Raw genomic sequence first — 20,685 nt, forward strand, 5'->3', positions numbered from 1 at the left:
CACCAAATACTTCAAAGCACAAAAGCAGAGGCGTCTCCAGAAAAATGGCATTTACAGTTAAGTATGAAATAAAAGTTGAGCTAAGCAACTGCAGTAACTCAGAAGTATAACGCTTCTCAGACCCCAGTGAAGGAGACCAGTTCCACAGGTAACCCTGGGGCTGTGAATGATCCTATGAAAGAGAAAGATACAGAATATGGAACAACCCGCGCCATAACCCAGTCCCGAAAGTCGCCTGCAGCAGGCCTCCCTCATCTTTCAAAGGCCTCTCCTGACCAGTACAATAGCGGTAATTACAATAGGTAATCTGAACTGATTAATAGTTTGAAATTATGTAGGCAGGCTTTAATCCATCACGCACTCAGAAATTTAAGGGTCTATGAACTGCAAAGGCATTCTCAGGGACCAGTGGTTTGAAAGCCTATTTCACTCCCCTAGGTTTTTTTCTAAATTATGTGGGATTTTCTTTTTAGAGGCTTACTGGGACTTGAAGTCCAGCGAGCTGGGACCGTGTGAACAACAAAAGACTGTTAATCACTGATGATTCAATGCCTGTCACAAACCCAAATACTATCAGGAAAGAAAGGACTACAACTGAAATGTACCATCAGTTTCTCAGAAAATATTTCATTTTTTTCCACTAAGTACAATTACTACAGTTTTACTGAAAGAAGCAACAAGCAGTTAAAGTAAATGGTTTAAAACAAGCGCGAACTCCCTTCTTCCTTCAGGCACTGCCACTAATTTATTTTTAGAGAACTCATGGATACAACAACCTAGGCATCATGTGGTTGCAAAGAAAAGAAGAAAATTTATATGATGGAAGCTAAACATGCACACAAAGATCAGAAGATCATCCAGTTCCCCAAGAAAGGTATGTGCAATTAAAAATGTAGTTATCAAAAGTCAAGCTAAGCAGCAGGTGTTTTTCGAAGTGAAGTAGTACAAGAAGGGAGTAAATTCATATGCGTGCCAGCAGGAATGTCAAAACAAAACTGAAATCACAAGTTGGTAAAGCAGCTGTTGGAATCACCAGATTTAACAGGCACAGGGTATCAAAAAAATCTAGTTTCAAGCTGTAAAGTATAAATTCTGGTCTCAAATGCTGTTTCTGTTCTAATATATCCACCAAAATCTCACACAAACTTCTTGGTGCCTTTGAAAGCAAATGCATCAGGTAAATTCTGTATATTAATAACATCTAAAATTCATCACAGAATCTGGTAATCTATCACCCAAGACATCTGGAAAAACACTGGGTATCTGCCACTGCCAAGGATGGATGCTCTGTCAATACAGAAAGGGAAACTAAAGCACCCTCTATGTCCCCAGACTGGGTATTACCCCTGTCATGTCCCTGGGCAGCCATCTCAACAAGCACAACACTGCAGGGTGGGAAAGCAACAACATGATACATGTGCTCTCTGCTACTGTGCAGTGTTGCAGTGACATTCCTCAAGTCTGGAGAAACCAGAGTTTGGAGTTGAGGTTGCCAGTGGTGCAATACCAAAAGGAACAAGGGCTAATAGCTGTTCTAGCCACATTTTCTTCCATGAAAAGGCCTATGTAGTTGCCCAGCTGCCATTACACAGGTGAGAGAAGATACAGTACGACCAAAATGCTTTCTTCTACACTATTTACAGAGGGAAAACTGAAGTTTAAAACAAGAGAATATGAAAATCTCAGTATAGGATAGGAGCAATGAGCTAGTTGTCAAGCCCTCAAAGATGTCCAGTGGAACAGGAAAAAATTCTATATTCAGATAAAATCATGCATCTCATATGATATTCTACAGCAGTGTTTCTTCTGAGGTCAGAAGGTATTTACATTTTCTTCATTAGAAACAGAGCTTGATCACTACCAAGTGTTTCCGAAAATTCTATCTTAAAAAAAGATAAAACAGATGCTGTTCACACTGTGAAGAGAATGAAATTCAAATGCATGAGAAGGTGTCAAAAATTTCAAAATACTTAAGACTGTAGGGCTAACATCCATTCAAATCTTATTAATTTAAACCTTGGTTATGTAAATCCTAGATTATTTCTTAGTACACTTGCCTACAAAGAAATAGGATCAGCCTTTCACTTTAGTCATGCAAGAGACAAACATAAAAGATGCATCTTTTGGTGTGATTAGCAAAAAAGACTAAGCACAGACAAAAAGGTTTCAGCCTTTAGCTCCTATATCTACCGTCTTATTTCTGTGGCTGAGCTATAATTAACCTTTAGTCAGCCACCTCAATCATGAGAATAGATAAGATAATCATGGATAATCATCTCTTTCTGTAAGCCCAGTCTTATCTTTACAAACCTTTAAAAAGATCCTCAGAATTTTCAAAGAGGATAAATCAGACTGGGAACGTAACCACCTTTATGGATCCTCAGAAAAATTTTAGATTAATCTGCAGGTATGATGCACCATAAGCCACGACGTGTAGCGTAATACTTCCTTTATAACAGATCCTCTGAAGACACCAAGCTAATATCATTGCCAAGTCCATTCAACATGTAAAAAAAAACCAAAACAGGCCTTTGCACACTTCATGACATGAAATGTAATGTACATAGTCGTATGTAGTCCCAGAGACAGGAAAGCCTTACAGTAATTTGAGTAAGATGCTGTCTAGTCTAGTGGGGAGGGGCTCCATCACCGCAGGGCACAAGAAGCGTGCAGAGCAGCATGGGATGCACAGGGCTTTGAGCAATCTGGTCTAGTGGGAGGTGTCCCTGCCCATGGCAGGGGGGCTTGAACTAGATGACCTTTAAGGTCCATTCCAACCCAAACCATTCTATGATTCTATGATCCAGTCTGGCTACTTTTAAATCTACTTTTTTAATTAAAGCTTTGCCACATCAATTTTTCTGTTTTATGCCAAACAGCAGTGCACCTGCATAGCTGCTCTTGCCTGTAGCTGACTGTAAGAGGCACATTATGAGAGCAGCATAGTGAAATGGCCATGACACGAATACTGTGATGATCCTCCTAAGGCCTACTTGCAGCGGAAGCATAAAATAAGCTGTATTACAGTAGAGGAAGAAAATATAAAGAGAAAAGATGGAGGAGGGCTAAATACATTCTTCTAGTTTCCCCTCTCCTGTGCAAAGCACAGGAAAGGCTCACGCACACACTCATTAGTGACGCAGAAATGTATAGCAATCAGAAAAGCTCCCTTTAGCACCATTCTTTCTGGTCCCACTGTGAAGCAGCAAACACTAGCATGGTTGTCTATCATAATGATCTCACGGTCCCACAGTAAATTTAAATCCCTGTGACATTGAAAACTGTCCCTATAGCTCTCAGTTTGTAACAGCAGTTATTCTCTGATACAGACAGCATAACTACTGTATTAAAACTTTGCTCCTATTTTTTTCATTTCTCAACAAAAAAGAGTCAAAAGGAAAGGCCAAATATTTACCTTCTAAAGAGACTTATTAGGCAATAATCTTAAAATTTGTTAAAATGTTTTTTGTGTTCTTCTTTTACAAATACGCAGAAATTTTCAAAAACTACCTTCCATCTCTCAAAATCCACCAAAATCCAATTCCACTTCAGATACATTGTACAAATACATATAGTTATTTCAAGAAAATAAGCCAAACTGTTTGATTCCAGAACAGACATTGGTCTCTCACATTAATTCCCGTGCAGCAGGTACAATGGGAAAATAAAACTATGGCTACTGACTGGACTTCGTATCACATTCTAACATGAAAGAACATGTATTTTGTAACATTCACTTTCAACTCTATTTTCACCAGTACCACAGTGAGAAAAATCTTTCTTCTCTTTGTACAGATAAATGCACCTGGTAGAAGCTAACATAGCATCACTACTTTTAAATTAAGCTAACCATACTGCTTTTTGCTTCTCAGGTGCAGTTATATTCTCTGCCAAAGACCACACTTACTGGGGTTTTCTCACAAAGGTCATACCAAGCCTCATCTGCAGAGCACTTTAACAGAGGAAAAAGCCAAAAAACCCACGCCAAATAAGTAGTAACATATATATAAATGAAACTCTTCATAAATACTTATTTTTGTTCATTCAAGAACAGTTTTTCTACTTGACTGAAGCTAAGCATTAGACAATTTACGAGGATTTCTGTGCATTATCGGAACGTTAAATAGAAGGTATAAAACCAAAACCTTGAAACCTTTTAAATTTTGTGACTATTAACTCCCTAACCTAGCCCTGCCCCCAAAATGAAGGGACTTCATTTGCCGTGTTTAAGTCTAACTAGATTTTTCTAAAACCAAACGATTGCATAAGATTCCCATTCTCTCTGGAAAGTTTTTGAAATTTCCACGTAGTTAGATCTGAAACTCAGCCGTGAATCGCCACTGAGACCAGAGTGAAGTCCAAATTTTATCGGCATCTAAACTTCACTTCCTCAGGTTTCAATACCTTTGCAAATCATTTCTCTTTGTAAGGATCACACGGCATATATGAGGACCCTAGAAATCCAGATATAAATTAATTCTCAATTTCAGAATACTATTTGATGCTGTATTGTGTTGATGAAAAGCTTCCAAAGGATTAAATATATATATATATATATGGAATTCAAACTTACACTGCAATAAATATACTCAGTATATTACACTTTTGCATTAAATAATTTGACCACATTATAGCCTCTGCATGCTTGCTGCATGAGGCAACGGTTAAGTCTATTCAGTATTTATTTTCACTGTAAAGTAAGAGTTTATGTAATACTTTTTAACTATTATTTTTATATTAAACTTCTTAGATTCTCAGAGAATTCTATAGCAGTACTACCATAGCCATCACAAATTTATAATTAAGCTGTGATGTCAAAAATTCATTACGTTGTCATTAGAAAATCTTGTTGCTAAGTGCTAGCTAGCTATTCTGACTTCTTACTCCACAATGTCTCACACAGATTTTTATTTTTTTTTATTTTAAATAATTGTTTTGCTCTGGAAATAGGAACGCTTGACACTTTCCTAAATCAGAGACTTTCTACTTAGGAAGCAAAGTACCTCCGTAGTGAGACATTCCAAATGGCAAATGACAGCTACATAAACAAACATATGGCAAAGTAACATCAAATGGCCAGTCGGAAGTCTAAGATGTTCTTCTCTCATAGGATTTTAAGTATCTCTCATATTTAAGGAATTTCCTGTGTGGCATACTAACCAAATACACCCACTCTGGCCTCAGAGAAATACCGCGATTCATTCAATATGTTGAAGAGACACTCCTTATTTTTTTCCTTTGCAGAGGATATCAAGTATCTGTAGTGATAACTAAGGAGTGAGTAAACTGAAGAGAAGCAGTACTAGGCATCTCATGTTATCACACAACCAGAAAATAGAAAAATATGTAAAAGTAGTTCTATAGTCAAATCTTGGGAAGAACAAAATACTAGAAATGTACTCAAAGTTGTCTGACATTAATACTGATACAAGTTAAGTCGAAGCATAACTTACTGGTAAAGTTCCTGGTAAAGAAGCATCAAAGAAAGAAACCAAAGAGTTGGGAGGTGCTGCAAACTGGACTTGGGAACCAGAGAAAAGTTTTGAGTTGGAACTGATCTGTGCATGAATTTCCAAACCCACAACTGGTACCCATGGAGCAAGACTGAAAAGGAAAGAGGAGAAAGGAAATACAATTTAAATATAGATTACATTAAACCCCATAAACATCTAAAAATACAAGAATTAAGAACTTTTTATTTATTAACAAAAATTAAATTGTAAAAAAATTGTAAACAATGTTGTAAATACATTTTCAGTGTAACGGCAAAAGTTGTGTTGCAATACTGGAGAAGTGAGACTAACTGACAACATATACAGAGGGGACTATGGCAAAGTGTCATCTTCATTATATACAAAAAAGAATGCTGTAAAAAGAAATGTAATCGTCTGAAACTTTTAACTTTTCCTTACATAAGAAATCTTAGAAAAATTAATGAGGCAGACTTGCACGCTGGATGAACCCTAATTTGGTACCTCATGAAAATCACAAAATCATCATAAATATCAATTACTTCTCACGTAGCTTGATAAATCGCCAGCAGACAGGTGGCATAATAAATTATGTATTCTTTGTCGCCTAGTCACTTGCATGCTGGGAAAGGTGGTTCTCCAGAGCAGTGTTAGTAGCATATTAGCATAAACATTAGTAATCTGGTAATAGAGAAATCATAATTTCAACTAGAGAGCTACTGCTCTCTGAACATATTCCACGGAATAAAGCTTCTCCATATCATCTAAAAAGTAATTGCAATTCTCACATCCATAACCTTTATATGGACATGAGAAAAAGGTCACCTTTACAGTATGAATTGCTTGACAGTTTCTGTAAGTAATTATGTGGCCTTGTACAAATGAAGTGGCACAAATAATATTTCAGTGATGAAATCACATTTCTGTGGCAGAATACTTCAGCAGTATAAGTACCCAGATAGCTATAGGAGATAAGCGAGCTATGGAAAAACATCAAAAAAATATATCAAGTACAGTGTTCCTTCCAAAGGTGAACATAATACATTGCCAAGATTTTAGTTCTCTGTCTGCCCTCCAACAGCTGAGGACATCCCTACAAACACCAAACTAGTGATGCAGATGCCACTTATATTTCTGCTTTAGGAAGAATATTATCATAAAGGATTAAGGTTCAGATGTTTACCGGAGCTAACACATTTTCTTCTACTGTAACACAGTATTTTATTTAGTATTTTCAACTATTCATAAAAGTGCCTCAAGGTTTAGGAAAAAAAAGTTGTTTGCATTTTTTTTTCATTTTGGAGGCCAATTTATTTCATTGTTTCCTGCATTCTTTAGAAACGCATCCCCATCACATCACAGCATTAAAAATTACATCAGTCTTCACTTAATCAGTGTGTTCACTTACACTCAGATAAAAAGATACGTGCATCAACTCAGTCATCTACCCCTACTAACAACCCTCATGAGAAACCCGGAGTCTCTTGCCATGTTTGTTCCAGGTTTACGTTCTGAAGAATCAGCAGCATACTTCTGCCCGTGTCTGCACAGCTTCGCTTAGGCGATCAGCTGTGCGGAGAGAAACCTGCATCTCACCAGAGAACACGAAAGTTCTACAGGCCGTAACTTTCAGTTCTGGCAGCAATAAAGTGCTTCGTGCTAGGTACACTGTTCAAGTTTCACAATTTTCCACTGGAAGCATCATTTGGACCACAATAACCCTTCAAAAAATACTTATGAAAATTGGTGCAGCCCTTGCTGTTTATACTCCGAAAACATGAATGCTAGCGCTTTCTAATCTGCTTGCATTGTGTCTGGCTTTTATCACAACCAAACATGTCAAGGGGACACCATCCTACTGCGAAGACAAATACGGTTTTGGAGTTTTTTGGGAGGGCTGTGAGAAAAACGCGTGCTGAGAAGCCACTGCCAGCCATGAACAAACTGTAGATGCCTTACACTGCTGAGAAGACGGTATTTAAAGCGGGCCCTGCTGCTACGACCACGCCGCCGCCCAGTTCCCACAGGCGTTGCTCTCGGGCTGAAGCCCCGCGGCCCAGAACCGGGCCCGGCCCTCACCCGACGGCTACGCCCTGAGGGCGGGAACCACCTCCACCGGCCCCTCTCCCCGCGCACGTCCCGGCACCGTACCCGCTCTTCCCCACCGGCACCGCCCCGCCTCTGGCACTAGAGGCAGCAGCCCGCTGCCCATGGGGGGAGTGACTGGGACCCCCGGCGCCGCGCTGCCACGCCCGGCACCAGACCCCACTGCACCCACGCGCCGCTGTCGCCACCGCCGCCGCCATTTTGCCTTTGCTGGCTGCTGCTCCCGCCGCTCCCCCTGGGAAATGTAGTCCGGCGCGCGGGACGGCTCCGCGGAGCGGCAGGGTGTGAGGGGGGAAGAAGGACTACAACTCCCGGCAGGTACCTCTCCTGGTCCCCGCCCCTCCCGCGCAGCCCGGCACTTCGACAGAAGGGCGGGGGCTGCCCCCGCGCGCCACCTGAGGAGGGCGGCTCTGGCGAGGTGAAGGAATCGTGAAGGGTCCTGGAGCTCCTCAGGGCTGAGGTGGGCAGCCAGCTGCAGGCACACACCGCCCCGCCTGGGTGAAGACTGGCTCTGTCTCAGCTTGTGGTGAATGTGTGACGTTTGTCCCTCACTGTTGCTGTGGGAAGGCCTCCCCTGCTTTGGTGTCCCAGGGTAATGGCGCCCTTTTTACCAGGCAGGTGCAAGTCCTCCTCGCACACAGCCCTCCTGCTTCCCACCTCCCAGAGAGGTGTTTTCCCCAGGCATCCAACGATGTGGTAGCGTTAGTGTGGGAAGCAGCTGCACCACAATCTGAGGGGGTCTTGAGAGGCCTTGATGAAGGGCCCTATGGGTCCTCTGCCTATCCTGAGAAAACTAATGTTTGTCCTAGAAATGCTGGAGCAAGAGACAGTGATTGCATTTGTGTTTTTTATCTGTGGTTCAAAATATCTTATGCTCAGGTCCTCAGAGGGGTCGTGTAGTTTTCCTTTGGGTTCACACTGATGTAAAAGCAGCTGCTATTTTATAGATGGCACGTTGCAAATCTTGGGCATCAAATGATACGGTAGCATGCAATTGAAATCTTGGATCTTAACTCCGTGTATGTAGAGCAGCGAGGTCCAGTGTCTGCAGGGCCTGAGAGTGTTATTGCTGTACAAATAGATGGTAATAAAGAAGGCATCTGGGGCACATGCAAACATCTTAAATGCTGTTTATGCAGCTACATTGCACAGACAACGGAATTAACAACCTTCTGTCCTAAGCCACAGGCCTGTGGAGCTTAAATGGGAATGTACATTAGCTGTTGCTTATGTCATCTTTGCTCTATGTCAGCCACTGCTAATAGAAGCTAATTAGCCACAAACATAGGAGTAAGACTGATTTCTTCCAGCAGAGGACAGTGGTGCACATAGGCACTTGACAGTATCTTGCAACCTTTATACCCCCTTGTCTTCCCAAGCTCAAATATGAGATGCTGAGTGGTTTGGAATCATGTGGAAGATAATTTATCCAACTAAGAAAATGTTTCATAATGGTTGTTCCACAGCACTAATTTTCTAATATATTTATATTTTAAATGAGTTACATTAGCAGGAGGTTCTTTACAAGAAGAACCAGTTGAGAGAGACCTTCAGCAGACACTGATCTACAGTTACTTGTACAATATAGCTTAGTTTAATTAGTTTTTTGCATTCTTTTTCTTGCGGAATATCCCTCCCTTGTACATGAAAGTGTGACCAAGACAAAATTCCTTTCCAGTAAAGAAGAACTGGCCACAGGCCATCTTGGACATGTTGTGGAGAATGAAAGAACACTGGAATGACCCTTTTCTTTCTCTCCTGTTGTGAACCTCTTCACATATGAGATAACCTAATGTAAAGTCTATATAGCAGTCTGAAGCCAATGGAATAGGTAAGAGTTTTTGATAATTTTGATATGAAGAAAACCCCATTGTCTTTTGGACTTAGCGAGGCCTATGCAATGTACTGTGCAAAGAATGCATTTCAGGCTGAAGCTGTAGTATACGATTGTTATTTCTGTAACAAATTTATTCCTTTAACAACTGTCCTCCATGAACTCTGGATTTAATTATTATTTGATACTTTGTTAGGATTGACATATCATTTCAACCCAGCTATGAGGATAGGTTCTGAATATGGCTCTGAAATATTTTTACTGGTATAAAAATTATAAGTTTTCTATTATTTTACTTTCTTCTAAGCCTGTTATCCTGATGTAATAGAATATTTCATAAGTAATTACTAAGAAGTTAAAACCTTATGAATATTAAAATCATGTTACTTAAAGCCTTACTTTGCCTTGATTGCACAGACTTCTGCCCTTTTTGCATATTATTTAAAAGTGCGAAGACAACATAGAGGGGTTGAAATCCACTTTCCACATCCCAAACAATTCCCCTGTAACTTGTAGCTGTCTGGGTGTTGTCTTATGCAGAAAGGAGGATTGGAAAGTGCCATTGTTTGTGATTTAAATTGTCTCAATGCCATTTTAATTCCTTTCACAGAAAAAAATCCTATTAGGAAGACCTTTTTCTTTCCAGCCCTGTGCCAGTGGCCAAGTAGGTAATAAATGAAAGCTCACACACCCATATACAGGAAGCTGATCAATCACAGACAAGCAGGGAATAATTGCCTTTCTCAGCAGCTTACTTTGAGGTAGGGAAGGCTACATATTTGTTCCTTATGTACCCTGGGCAGCAGCCTCTACTTTGCAGTGTGTTTATAGATCATGCTGTGGCTTGGAATAGGAAAATCTCTCCAGCACTGCATAAAGATTTGTACAATGGTAGCTCAGTACTAACTATGTAGCCTTCTGTTTTAGAGAGGGTAGACGCAGGGGACAGTTTGCTCTGAGCTTGAGTTTCTTATTACTGTAGGAATTTAACCAATGCCTGAGAGGAAACTGGAATTTTGTAGAGGACAAAAAACCCAACAGCATATCATTTAAGACATAAACATCCCATCTGTCCCATTTATTTGAAAGAAGATCCCTCTGAATTTCAGTTTATAGGATCTGAGCTCTAAATTCTGCTTTCTTGCAAGCAATGTTTATAGCACACATACTTAGTCCTTTTGTAGGCTGTGAGATCTCCTTTTGGTATAGCAGGGAATGGGGTATTCAGACTGGGGTGTTTGTTAGATACCTCACAGGCTGCCTGCAGTGTCTTATTTCAGCATGCGAAATAAGGAACAGGCAGGAATCTCTGTTAGATTTTGAAGCAGAGGGTGTGGCTTTTGGAAGAGTAGATATCCATAGTCTATCAAATAATCAGCCATTGCCTTACAGATAAGCGTAATAAAGAGGATTGTTAAGTTTGTAAGCAGACTATGGTAAGGGATGTTTTCCTAGGCCCCTTTTAGGCCCCTAAGATCACTTATGTACCTTGAAAGCCTTTTTTCTCTACAGGTATAAAGAGAAAAATTTTATTCATTTTCTGCAACTTTCAACTTAAAAGGGCAAAGAGTTTCAGCCTGGACTATAGATTCAATTTGTCTATCTACCAATAATGGGAGATGGCAAATACAAAAAAAAAAAAAAGTACCTCATCTTGCAGATTGGGAAAGGCTATTTCTCTTGACCACAGGAGACGGTATTTAGGGAGCTAATAGAGCTGCCTTGTATGATCTGCTGTCCACGTGTGCATGCAGGCAGGGATAGATTCAGTAATAAAAAGGGCGTCATGGTTTGAGGGGTCTTGTATCAAACTGCGTTAATGTACAAAATGTCATCAATTTCTATTGGCAAACAGGTAGTGCAAGTTTATTTCATAAAAGTGTTATTATTCATGAATTGAAAATAAGGGCTATACTTGGCTGGGGAAAAAAGTATGCACAAGCAATTTCTATAAACAGTAACGGAAATATACAAGTAACATAAAGCTACTGATATTACTGTAGAAGGTGTTCTTCTTCGCTATTCCTCAGAGGCTGTGTTGCAGGAGAGAACCTGTACCTTTTGTGCAGCCATGAGAAACCCTTATACTATGGCTCTTCTGTAGTGGTTTTTACGTGGCATGTCTTCCCTGGGAGTGCTGCAATGAGCAAGTGACTGCACCTGTGATTTGTATCAGGTGTTGGCAATCTTGAAAAGTAGCATTTTGGTACATAGTATACTCCTTGTGTGTCAGGGCACTGAGTTACTTGAAAGCGAAGTGGTTACTGAGCTTTTTGTAGCTGGGGAGCCTGACGGTTCATTCCCTGAAGGCAAAGGCAGTGTTTGAGGGAGTTCAGCACTGCTAATCTTGTTTTATGGTGAGTACTACTGCTAATCCTATTGTTTAATAAATTAAACTTTTATTTTTCCAGTGTGAAGTTCAGCTACTATAGGCATAAGAGATTTTCCTAGTATATCACTGCCATATTGGTGTTGTATCTTGACCAAGTTATTAGAAAATTCACATTATGAGTCTGTGCTATCTCTGGTATGATTTCCAGCTGCCTAGGGATTCATTTCTTTTAGTCTGAAGTCAGTGTCATTTACTTCCAAGGTGATCACTCCTTTTGGTTTGGACCTATTATAATATACAATGTTTTCTAAATGCTTGAGTTATAGTTCGGGAATTGTGTCAGGTTTATATTTAGATACAGTTCAGTCTATAAGGAATATGTTTTGGTGGTGGTTGTTTTCCTTTATGGTGTGTTTTACAAGCAGTGGGAACTACATTTGGAAACAGCAGAGACTAGGCTAAGTGTCTAGATTAGAGAAGAGTCCATAAATCTGTTGTATGAATCTCGTGTGTGTACTGTCTGTGATGGACCATGCAGAAGAAAGTGATTGATAATATTTCATCTGATCTAAAATTTACTAGTGTACTCTCTCTAATTGTATTGGCATCCACAAAAAAAGCTTTTAAAATGTCTTTCCAGCTTTTGGTTTTTACTTTACTCCATATAGTAAAGAACAAGGAAGGATAGAAGGTAAGTATGTAAAAGTGAGACTAATTTGTTCCTGTGTTTTATTACTTTTTGCATTGCTTTTTTTGTGTATTCTGTTTGCAATTTTCAACCGAAATTTCAAAGAGCTATGTTATGTCTGAGGCCTGTTACTTCCTAAATTAACAGCCACAATTCTTGTTGCAGGCTGTCTATGACTTGTATAGAAAGTCAGGGATATAAGATTTCAGCAGCATATGCTTTCACAAAACCAGTACTCAAAACTTTCTCCCTTGACACCTGTATAAGGGAAAGAATTAAATGCTATTGTACAGAGTACAAGACTAAATCCTAAGCTTTTGTTTCTGAAGGTAGCCTGACATAGTCTACATGCTTGTCAAAGTATTTAATTTTAGGTTAAACTATACCTTCCAAAATGCACTTGAGGTATACGTTGTCCATTCTGGTGTCCTTTTAAATTGTATATGGTTTCAGTTTCGTATACTCTTTATAAGATTCCAGCTGACAGCCCCACCCCAGGAAAAAATAGACACAAAGATCTATGCTAAATTCGTTAAAGAAGAAAAATTTTAGTTGAACAGTCAAATTAGGAATATGCATCAAAGTTTTTCCCCTGTTTAGGAGATGGCGTTAATAATCAACAAAACCTTCAATTAGTATTGACTTCTCTGTCATGAATAAAGTGAAGGAATTGTTTGAAGGAGTTGTCAAGCAGCATAATGCTTGGAGTAAACCAGTTATAATAATGACATTAGTTTAGTCTAAAATCAATCTTTTAATCAAAAACAATCTAAAGATAGTCTCAAGTGTTAAATCCTGTCAAGGTGCTGCTTTTTAGAGAGGGATTTCTTTAAAACGTGAGATTACTTGTAGGTTGAAGCCAATTTGAAGAGATTGTATTTCAAAAGAAAATTATATTCCAGAGCCTTAGCACAGTGCTTCTAGGGGCTGCCATTGTTGTTCTTAGCACTAAGGATTGTTTTTAATTGTCTGAAGCAATAAGGATGTGAACTAAAACTGTTGACCAGATGGAATTTTGTGATTAATTACTTCACTAAAAACACAGCAAAAATGCAAATGAAAGAAAAGGGAAATACTGCAGATAAATGCTCAAAAGCTTTGAATAAGGTCCCAGATCCTGAAGTGAGACAACCCTGTCTCACCTTTTTTTCTGTGCAACAACACAGACTTTTGGTTGGCTTGTTTAGAATTGACTTATAAGGGGTTACTTATTTTCAAGACTGTTTGTATATTCCTTGCCTTCAAATGTATACACCTATATATTGTGTTATGAATCACCCAAGTGGACTTGAAGAACACAGGTTGAAACCCTTATCCTGCTGGCTATTATGTCTTTACTCTGGGACATAATTTATTTTTATTTTTTTTACGTATATAGTTGTACAGCTGTCCTCCTCTTCCCACAGTGCCTGTGACATTTGAAGCAAAATCCGATTTTATGTTCTGCCTCTTTTTTTTTTTTTTTTAATAAGTGACAAGAATGTTTGTGGTGTCTCTGTTTTTCCCCCCCCCGTACTGTATTTATGCCATAACTACATGTTTAGTAACTTTTCTTATAGTGAAAAAAAATAAAACATGTAAACATTGCTTCCTCCTGTGAATAAAAAGAGAAAGGCAGTGCTCTTAAAATTATTCATCCATCTCACAATTTGAATAATACTTATTCCTGTATAAACGCCAGATACTCACATACCAAAGTGGTGAAATACAGAAGTGAAATACAGAAGTATGTACCACTATTTAGTAGATTAGATGGAGGGATGCTGTTTGTTTGTTTGTAGTTTTTTCTGCAGATTCAGAAAGGCTCGTTGCTTTTGAATCCTGATTATGATTTCTCCATGGACCTGGTAAGGATCGTTAGTGTGTTAGTCACAGGCATTAACTGAGAGCTTGTAAACATAGGCATTAACTGAAAGCTTGTAAACAAGAGTCATATTGTGACCACCTGGAGAAATGAGTGCCTTTGGGTGCAAAACAGGGCAGAATACACAGAAGCGGCACAGACATATTTCCTGTTTTGTTAGTTGTGTATCTAGTGTCCTAATGGAAAGGACTGCTAATAAGTTGAATCATGTATTTAATCTTGTGTAGTTTATTCTGTCCTTGGGCTTTCTGTGGCATCATCAGTTCATTCTGACTGGTGTGAACTGCTGCCTACCAGTAACAGCAGCCTACTTCATATAGGCTGCTGACTACCCAGAATCTTTTTTATTTTGTTTTGAACTTGTGGCCTGGTTGTTCGTGGGATAACTTGTCCTGATTCAAGACTCTTGGGGTGATGTTTTGTACATATTATATCACAGAGGTTCTGTTTTCCAATTTATTCTTTAGAAAAAGTATGAATAATTGTGTAGTCTTGTAGACAACAGCTGTATTAAAGCTGTATGCCACTGTATAAAATACATTGATAGTAGAATACCCCTTTTACTATTATTTTAAAGGTAAGGAAAAGAATTTAGTGCTGTGTGTGGTTTTTTGTTTTGCTTTTAACATCATCTCAGATTTGCCCCTTAAATTTCCAATTACGGAAGTGAAGTTCTTTCTGTAGAAACTTTTATTAACCGATCAATCAGTAACTGCTTTGGGATTGAGGTGCTTCAGTAACTGATTAGTAAATTGCTGTCTGAAGCCAGAATGTAAGAGGTGTTGTGTGCTTTGCACATATTGAGGCAATGGCTCATTAAGTTTTAATAAACTGGATAATCTTTGAAGTTTATATTTCTTTCTTGCCTTGTCCGGCACAGCAGCATGTGCAAGGAATTTAGTACAAGCCATCAGCAGCACAGTATACTTTGGCTGTGTCAGAAAGCTGTGTCTTCAGGCCTTGTTCAAATAGAACTCTCAGGAACTTCAGGAGGAGTTTGGGATTGATCCCAAAACTGCTGCTAAAGCAAAACCAAAGAGTTAGCGTGTGTTAGCTAATTGCAATAATGCCTTTGCCTAAGGGAATTTAGAGACCAACCGTTTTAGCTTTGCCACATGCCCTTCTCTTTCATTTTGAAGTATTAGCATTTATAGTATGGTAGCACAGCTTTCTATCTGCTCTAGTAGTATTTTCTCTGTCCTGATGCTCATTGTAGTGGCCTAAGTAGTGGTAATGGCATATGAATGCATTGCTGGCTTTTGTTCTAACAATACTTTTGATCTCTTTTCTCTTCTTTTTCTGTTACTGTGTAGATTAAGGCAACAAATAAGTGATTGCATAGGAAGCATTTTTTCATCAGGGTAGTATCAGTATGGGAAGTGATACTCTACGGAGTCACTAGCCAATTCATATGTTTTTAATGTGTGTACAGAAGAACTTTTCTGCTAGACCAGGCTTGCAGTAGAGACCTTGTATTGGAAGGCTATGTGACGTACCTGGCCTCAACGGCATGCTTTGGATTACTGGTTCCTGTGTTACTAAGATGGAGATTCCGTGAGACGCAATTTTGAATAGTTATGCAGCTCCCTTATGCATGGATGAAAGAAACACATCTGTGTATCAAGAGACTTTATTTTTCCAATTATGATCTGCTATCTCATGGTATTAGGTAGGAACTGTCTAGTTCAGGGAGCATTTTATTACCTCTATATGTGTCATGCAAAACTTACTCTTTCTTTCAGGTCCTGAGGGGGAGAGGTTTAACTTCCTCTTGGAGTCCTCTTCCCCAGAGCTTGTCTGTTGTTTTCTTACAGTGTTCTGAAATGTGGAATTCAGCATTAATTGGAAAAAAACCACCACAAAAAACAAATGGACAGAAATAAAACCAAATATTACTACTGCCACTCTTTCAGTGATTGGAAAACACAAAGGACAAGAGCGGTACAAGCTGTGCTCTGAAATATGCAGGTCTGGACATACTGTATTATAATTATGTATATATAGTGTTTGATAATGCAAAGTAGCTCATAATCTCAATGAAAAGGGGTAAACTGCCTTCCATGGTAGTTTCTGTGGGTCTTCAGATGTCTTGAAGTTACACAGTCTTGCTTCTGGTAATGTTTACTTGATCTTTCCCAATCACTAAATGTCTCCCAGTATCCATCTGTTTCATTTTAAAATCATCCATTTTTATCGTTATACACAGATAGCAAAGACATACATTTAGTCAGGATGATTTTACTCTAACTTAAGGAGAAGAAAGAATGGGAAAATTTCCATGAAAAATATAGTCAGTGTATCTGCTAACCTCTTCAGAACTGAACAGAAAATGAATTTGTTGTCTCTTTGTACCAAAGAGTGCTTGAAAGATTTGCAAATACATGGTAGTAGCATAGTAAATAAGCAGAACATTGTGAGTATATCTTTCAAAGGCCAAGGAATAGCTTAAATAGTATTTTAAATTGTGGCTGATGTAAGACACTTGCAGTTGGATCATGTATAGAGTAATTACTTCTGACAAGTTAATTTTGCAAGTGTCCAATTAAGCTATTCATTCATAGCTTATCTCTTCAGAGTGTGGCTGTATTCACTTAGATGTTCAGGCTTGATTTTTTTTTTCTTTTTTTTTTTTCTATTGCGTATTTAAGTATAGCTCCAAATCCATGCAATGTGAATTCATTGAAAGGGCAGTTCTTAGTGTTGAGATTTTGAGCCCTCTAATCCAGATCACAAAACCAGCCTATATCAAGAGGGGTGTGAGATTGGGGTTTGGTGGGTTTTCTCTTTTTTAAGTAGCTTCTTACTTACTTGGCTTCTGTTTAAGATACATATTCTCAGTTTTTCTTTAAACTCAGTTTAATTAACAACATAAAATCAAATTTAGGGGTGTGTTTTCTCATGAATCCACAAGACTCTCAAACCTGGGACTTTAAATGGAGTACCAAACATCAAAATGTACCTTAGTATTAGAAGATACAGAACAACTAACTCTGTATAAATGTCATAAAGTAAATATGAAGATAGTATGGAGTATTAAATTGTTAAGATCCCAGGATGGCACTAGGCATTTTCAGTTGATAATGGGAGCTGTTGATTCACTGCAGTTGATAGAAGTGGAAATAAACAAAGTCAGGAGCATACTGTGATTATTCAAAGGTTCAAGGGCATCTGTAAGCTGCTTCAGTCAGTCAGGTGTTTGGTTTTTAGGAATGAACTAATAATGTGCATTAAAGATGGGCTTTGGCCTCTAGAAGCTTTTTAAAAAGAACTTTAAAAAAATTAGTATCCAGTGCTTATCCTCTGAGTGAACAGAGCAGGATTAGGGAACTGCCACACAATTAATCAAGCCTAGTGATTATACCAAACTGAAAACTCAAGGGACTAAACTTACTAGGCCCTGGGCAGGCAATTTACATGATCTGCCCTGGTATTAGTGAGGCGAATTCAACAAGATGTATGATAGTGGTGGTAGCTAGCGTTTCCTCTCTGTCATCTATCCCATTTTTTCACTTGCACAAAAATGTCTCTAGTGGTAATGGAACCAGGGCAAAGCATAGCTGAACCGTTATGGTTCTTTGCTGCTGACACAGAAGTTTGTAGCTTGCTGTTCTAAATCCCCCTGAGGAGAGAGAGAGAAGTATGTTCTTCACAGTCATGACAAAACCTAGACTAATGCTTTTGGATGTTTTTTCCCCTCCTTCTTGCAAGCCTACTGCCCCAACTTGGGAGAGACATTGATTTAGCAATTCCATCCCCCTTCCTTCTGCTTAAATTCACATTGGCACTCACACACAGACTCAGGTACCTACACGGCTCTTTCCAGTCAAGACGTAAGTATTTCTGAGTTCTTTCAATTCCTTTGTCTGTTTTGAAACTTAAGCCATAAATGGCTCTTGATAGCAGGTTTCACACAGGGATCTAGATATCAGGGTGTATCATTCCACATACATATTTGGATTAATTTCATATCTATTCTGCAACTCTCACGTTGACACCTGTTTGAACACAGCAAAAGTTTAGCTTTCCCTTGCATGGGTGGAAGTGACTAACATGAGAGGAAGGGCAGGCCAGGCCAGAAGAGCACGAGTTGGGAAAGATTACCGGAAATTTTGAATGCGACTTGGATTTCTAGGATTGACAGGTAAACCCAGCAGATTTATCATCAATTTCATTAGTGCCAGCCAGCAATGCAGCCTGTAAGCAGCAGTGATTCTTTTTCCCAGACTGTGTATCTTGACTTTCTCAGAAGCCCTGCACTCTGGAGAAGATCTTCCACCCTAACTTACCAAGTGGCTCAGGATGCCAAGAAACCCTAAGGCTTCGGAGTGTATGTTCATCTTGCACACTGCTATTTAAGTACCATTGACCTAGGCTTCCTAAACATGGCTTGTCTAATGCTATTTATCTACCTACGTATTAAACCAAAAAAATCTGACCTTCAGTATTGTCTGCTGGACTATTTCTCTGAGATTAATTTTGGAAGAGATAGCTGAAAATCACTTTATATATTGGCTTTCATATCCAAATGTGGAATTATCTAGAGGATAATAGTAACATAAATATTCCACCCAGATTTTACAGCATTGTGTCTACTTTTTTTCAGCACAGCTACAGTAGGTCTGGGTTTAGGTTCACATTGTTCCCTTTTGCATCATTACTTGTTTGTGAGAAAATAACTGCAAAAAGCACAGTGTTCCAGGGTACACCTCTGTTTTGGTGCAGATAATGTGATAACTGCTGACCAATAATACAAACACATACCAGTTTTAGTATAATTACCCTTAGCTGAGGCAAGAAAGCTTCTCTAAACTCCATTCCAAGGATAGCAAAGCAGCAAACAAATGGAACTCCAGTGGCCTGAATTTTAGTGATAATAGCATTAACAATGCAAAAGAAATATTTTGGGGGGCCTTCGAAAGAACATTAAACCTGTGAGGATTTTCCAGGTAGAAAAGCTTCTTTGGATAGTGCAGTCTTAAGCAGATTGTCCCAAAGTTGGTGTGAGAAAGCTGAAGGTTTTGGATGAAGAAATAAAGCATTATTAGTGCTCCTCTGAGTGTTGGCAATGCAGGATTTCAGACAAACTGGTTAAGTATCATTGCATTAAAATGTAATTTAAAGCCAACCTGATGTTCTTCTAAGTTATAATGGAAGACAAATGGCTTCTTAGCAGTCCTGTATGTTTCCAAAGTGTAGATGTGGCTCCATGGTTTTTTTTCCATAATCGGTGGTAGCAAACAGAATTGTGGTGCGATTGAAGCTTCATTTTCATCGATGCTAGTTTAAATCAAACTTTAGTGTAATGATGACAGTGTCATTACAGCCATATAAAATAAATGTAGTCTAAGCTGGTATCCAGTCCAGAAAGTCTGTCTGTTGGGTAGAGGATTTTATTAATAGGCTGCACCTGCTCTACTGCCTAGAAGTAAACTGGTGAATGTAGTGCCTGATGTCTTATGGCTTGGGCTGCATCCTACTTGGACTACTGACTTGCCACAGCAATTGTTACAGATGTAATACAGTAATTGTGTATTGCGTGCTGGCAATGAGTGAGTTGCATATTTGTTTTTGATGTCTAGATTCAAAGATGATGTAACCTTCAGTTTCAGAGTTTGTTCACATATTTCATAAATGCATCATTACTAAAATTTAGTACTCTCATTGTACTTCCTATCTTATGTCACTGTGCTAGTATTTAATTTTCATTTCATTAGTTATATATTCATTAGTGTAGGCAAATAGTTGGGGCTGGATTCATTGTCCATGTAATGGGTGGTACAATGATTTAAATGCAGGAAAATTGCTCTCTAGAGTATTTAAATGAGAGGGGAGTCTAATTTACATATTAGGACAATTCAGGGCTAGCCAAACAGTGGCTGACAACCCATTCAACTAGGTTGGAATGGAAATGGAGGTGAAAATACAGTCAGCAGAGGAAATGTGCTTTATTGAAAAGTGCATGTATATAGATGGGCCTTTAGGAAAGTTCCTTATGAAAGGGGAAGTGAGTGCCCTACCTATTCTTCCCTTCTCATGCAAGAGGGAACTAAATGGACTCTTGCAGTCTGACCCAATCTGAATATAGTCACCAAGTGAGTCTCTACTAGGGTGAGAGAGTCATTGTCACCTCTGCTACCAGGTCTTGGGAGCAGTCAGCTTTTACTATATCTGCTGTTTTCTCCACCTATATGCCAGATGTAAACATCTCTCCTGCAGCAGAGAATGAGGCCTGTGTCTGTGCTTTCGTATATTGGCACAAGCCACAACAGAGTGTAGGTTTGTGCTAATCTGCTGGACTGGGAGGAGAGCTGGTTGAAATACAGTCATGATTTTGCCTTTCTGTCTAGGATTCCAGTTGTCATGCTTCTGCATTTGCTCCAGCAGTAGAAC

General features: G+C 39.0%; 1 protein-coding gene and 1 long non-coding RNA gene across 2 annotated transcripts in view; one reads left to right on the top strand and one right to left on the bottom strand.

The window, feature by feature from the left end:
- GATB (glutamyl-tRNA amidotransferase subunit B) overlaps nucleotides 1-7,799 on the bottom strand; it is a 43,065-nt gene extending 35,266 nt beyond the window's left edge. The window contains exons 1-2 of the mRNA XM_063335465.1: nucleotides 7,623-7,799; nucleotides 5,454-5,604 (exon numbers count right to left, since the gene is read on the bottom strand). Of these exons, the coding sequence (XP_063191535.1) occupies nucleotides 5,454-5,604; nucleotides 7,623-7,777 (306 nt within the window). The 5' untranslated portion in view covers nucleotides 7,778-7,799. The remainder of the gene's footprint in view (nucleotides 1-5,453; nucleotides 5,605-7,622) is intronic.
- A 146-nt stretch (nucleotides 7,800-7,945) lies between these two features.
- LOC134516123 (uncharacterized) overlaps nucleotides 7,946-20,685 on the top strand; it is a 228,350-nt gene continuing 215,610 nt past the window's right edge. Inside the window, exons 1-2 of the long non-coding RNA XR_010071225.1 lie at nucleotides 7,946-8,037; nucleotides 9,256-9,408. This is a non-coding gene — a long non-coding RNA (uncharacterized LOC134516123). The remainder of the gene's footprint in view (nucleotides 8,038-9,255; nucleotides 9,409-20,685) is intronic.

This window comes from Chroicocephalus ridibundus, chromosome 5, assembly GCF_963924245.1.
Source record: "Chroicocephalus ridibundus chromosome 5, bChrRid1.1, whole genome shotgun sequence".
NCBI classification, from domain to species: domain Eukaryota; kingdom Metazoa; phylum Chordata; class Aves; order Charadriiformes; family Laridae; genus Chroicocephalus; species Chroicocephalus ridibundus.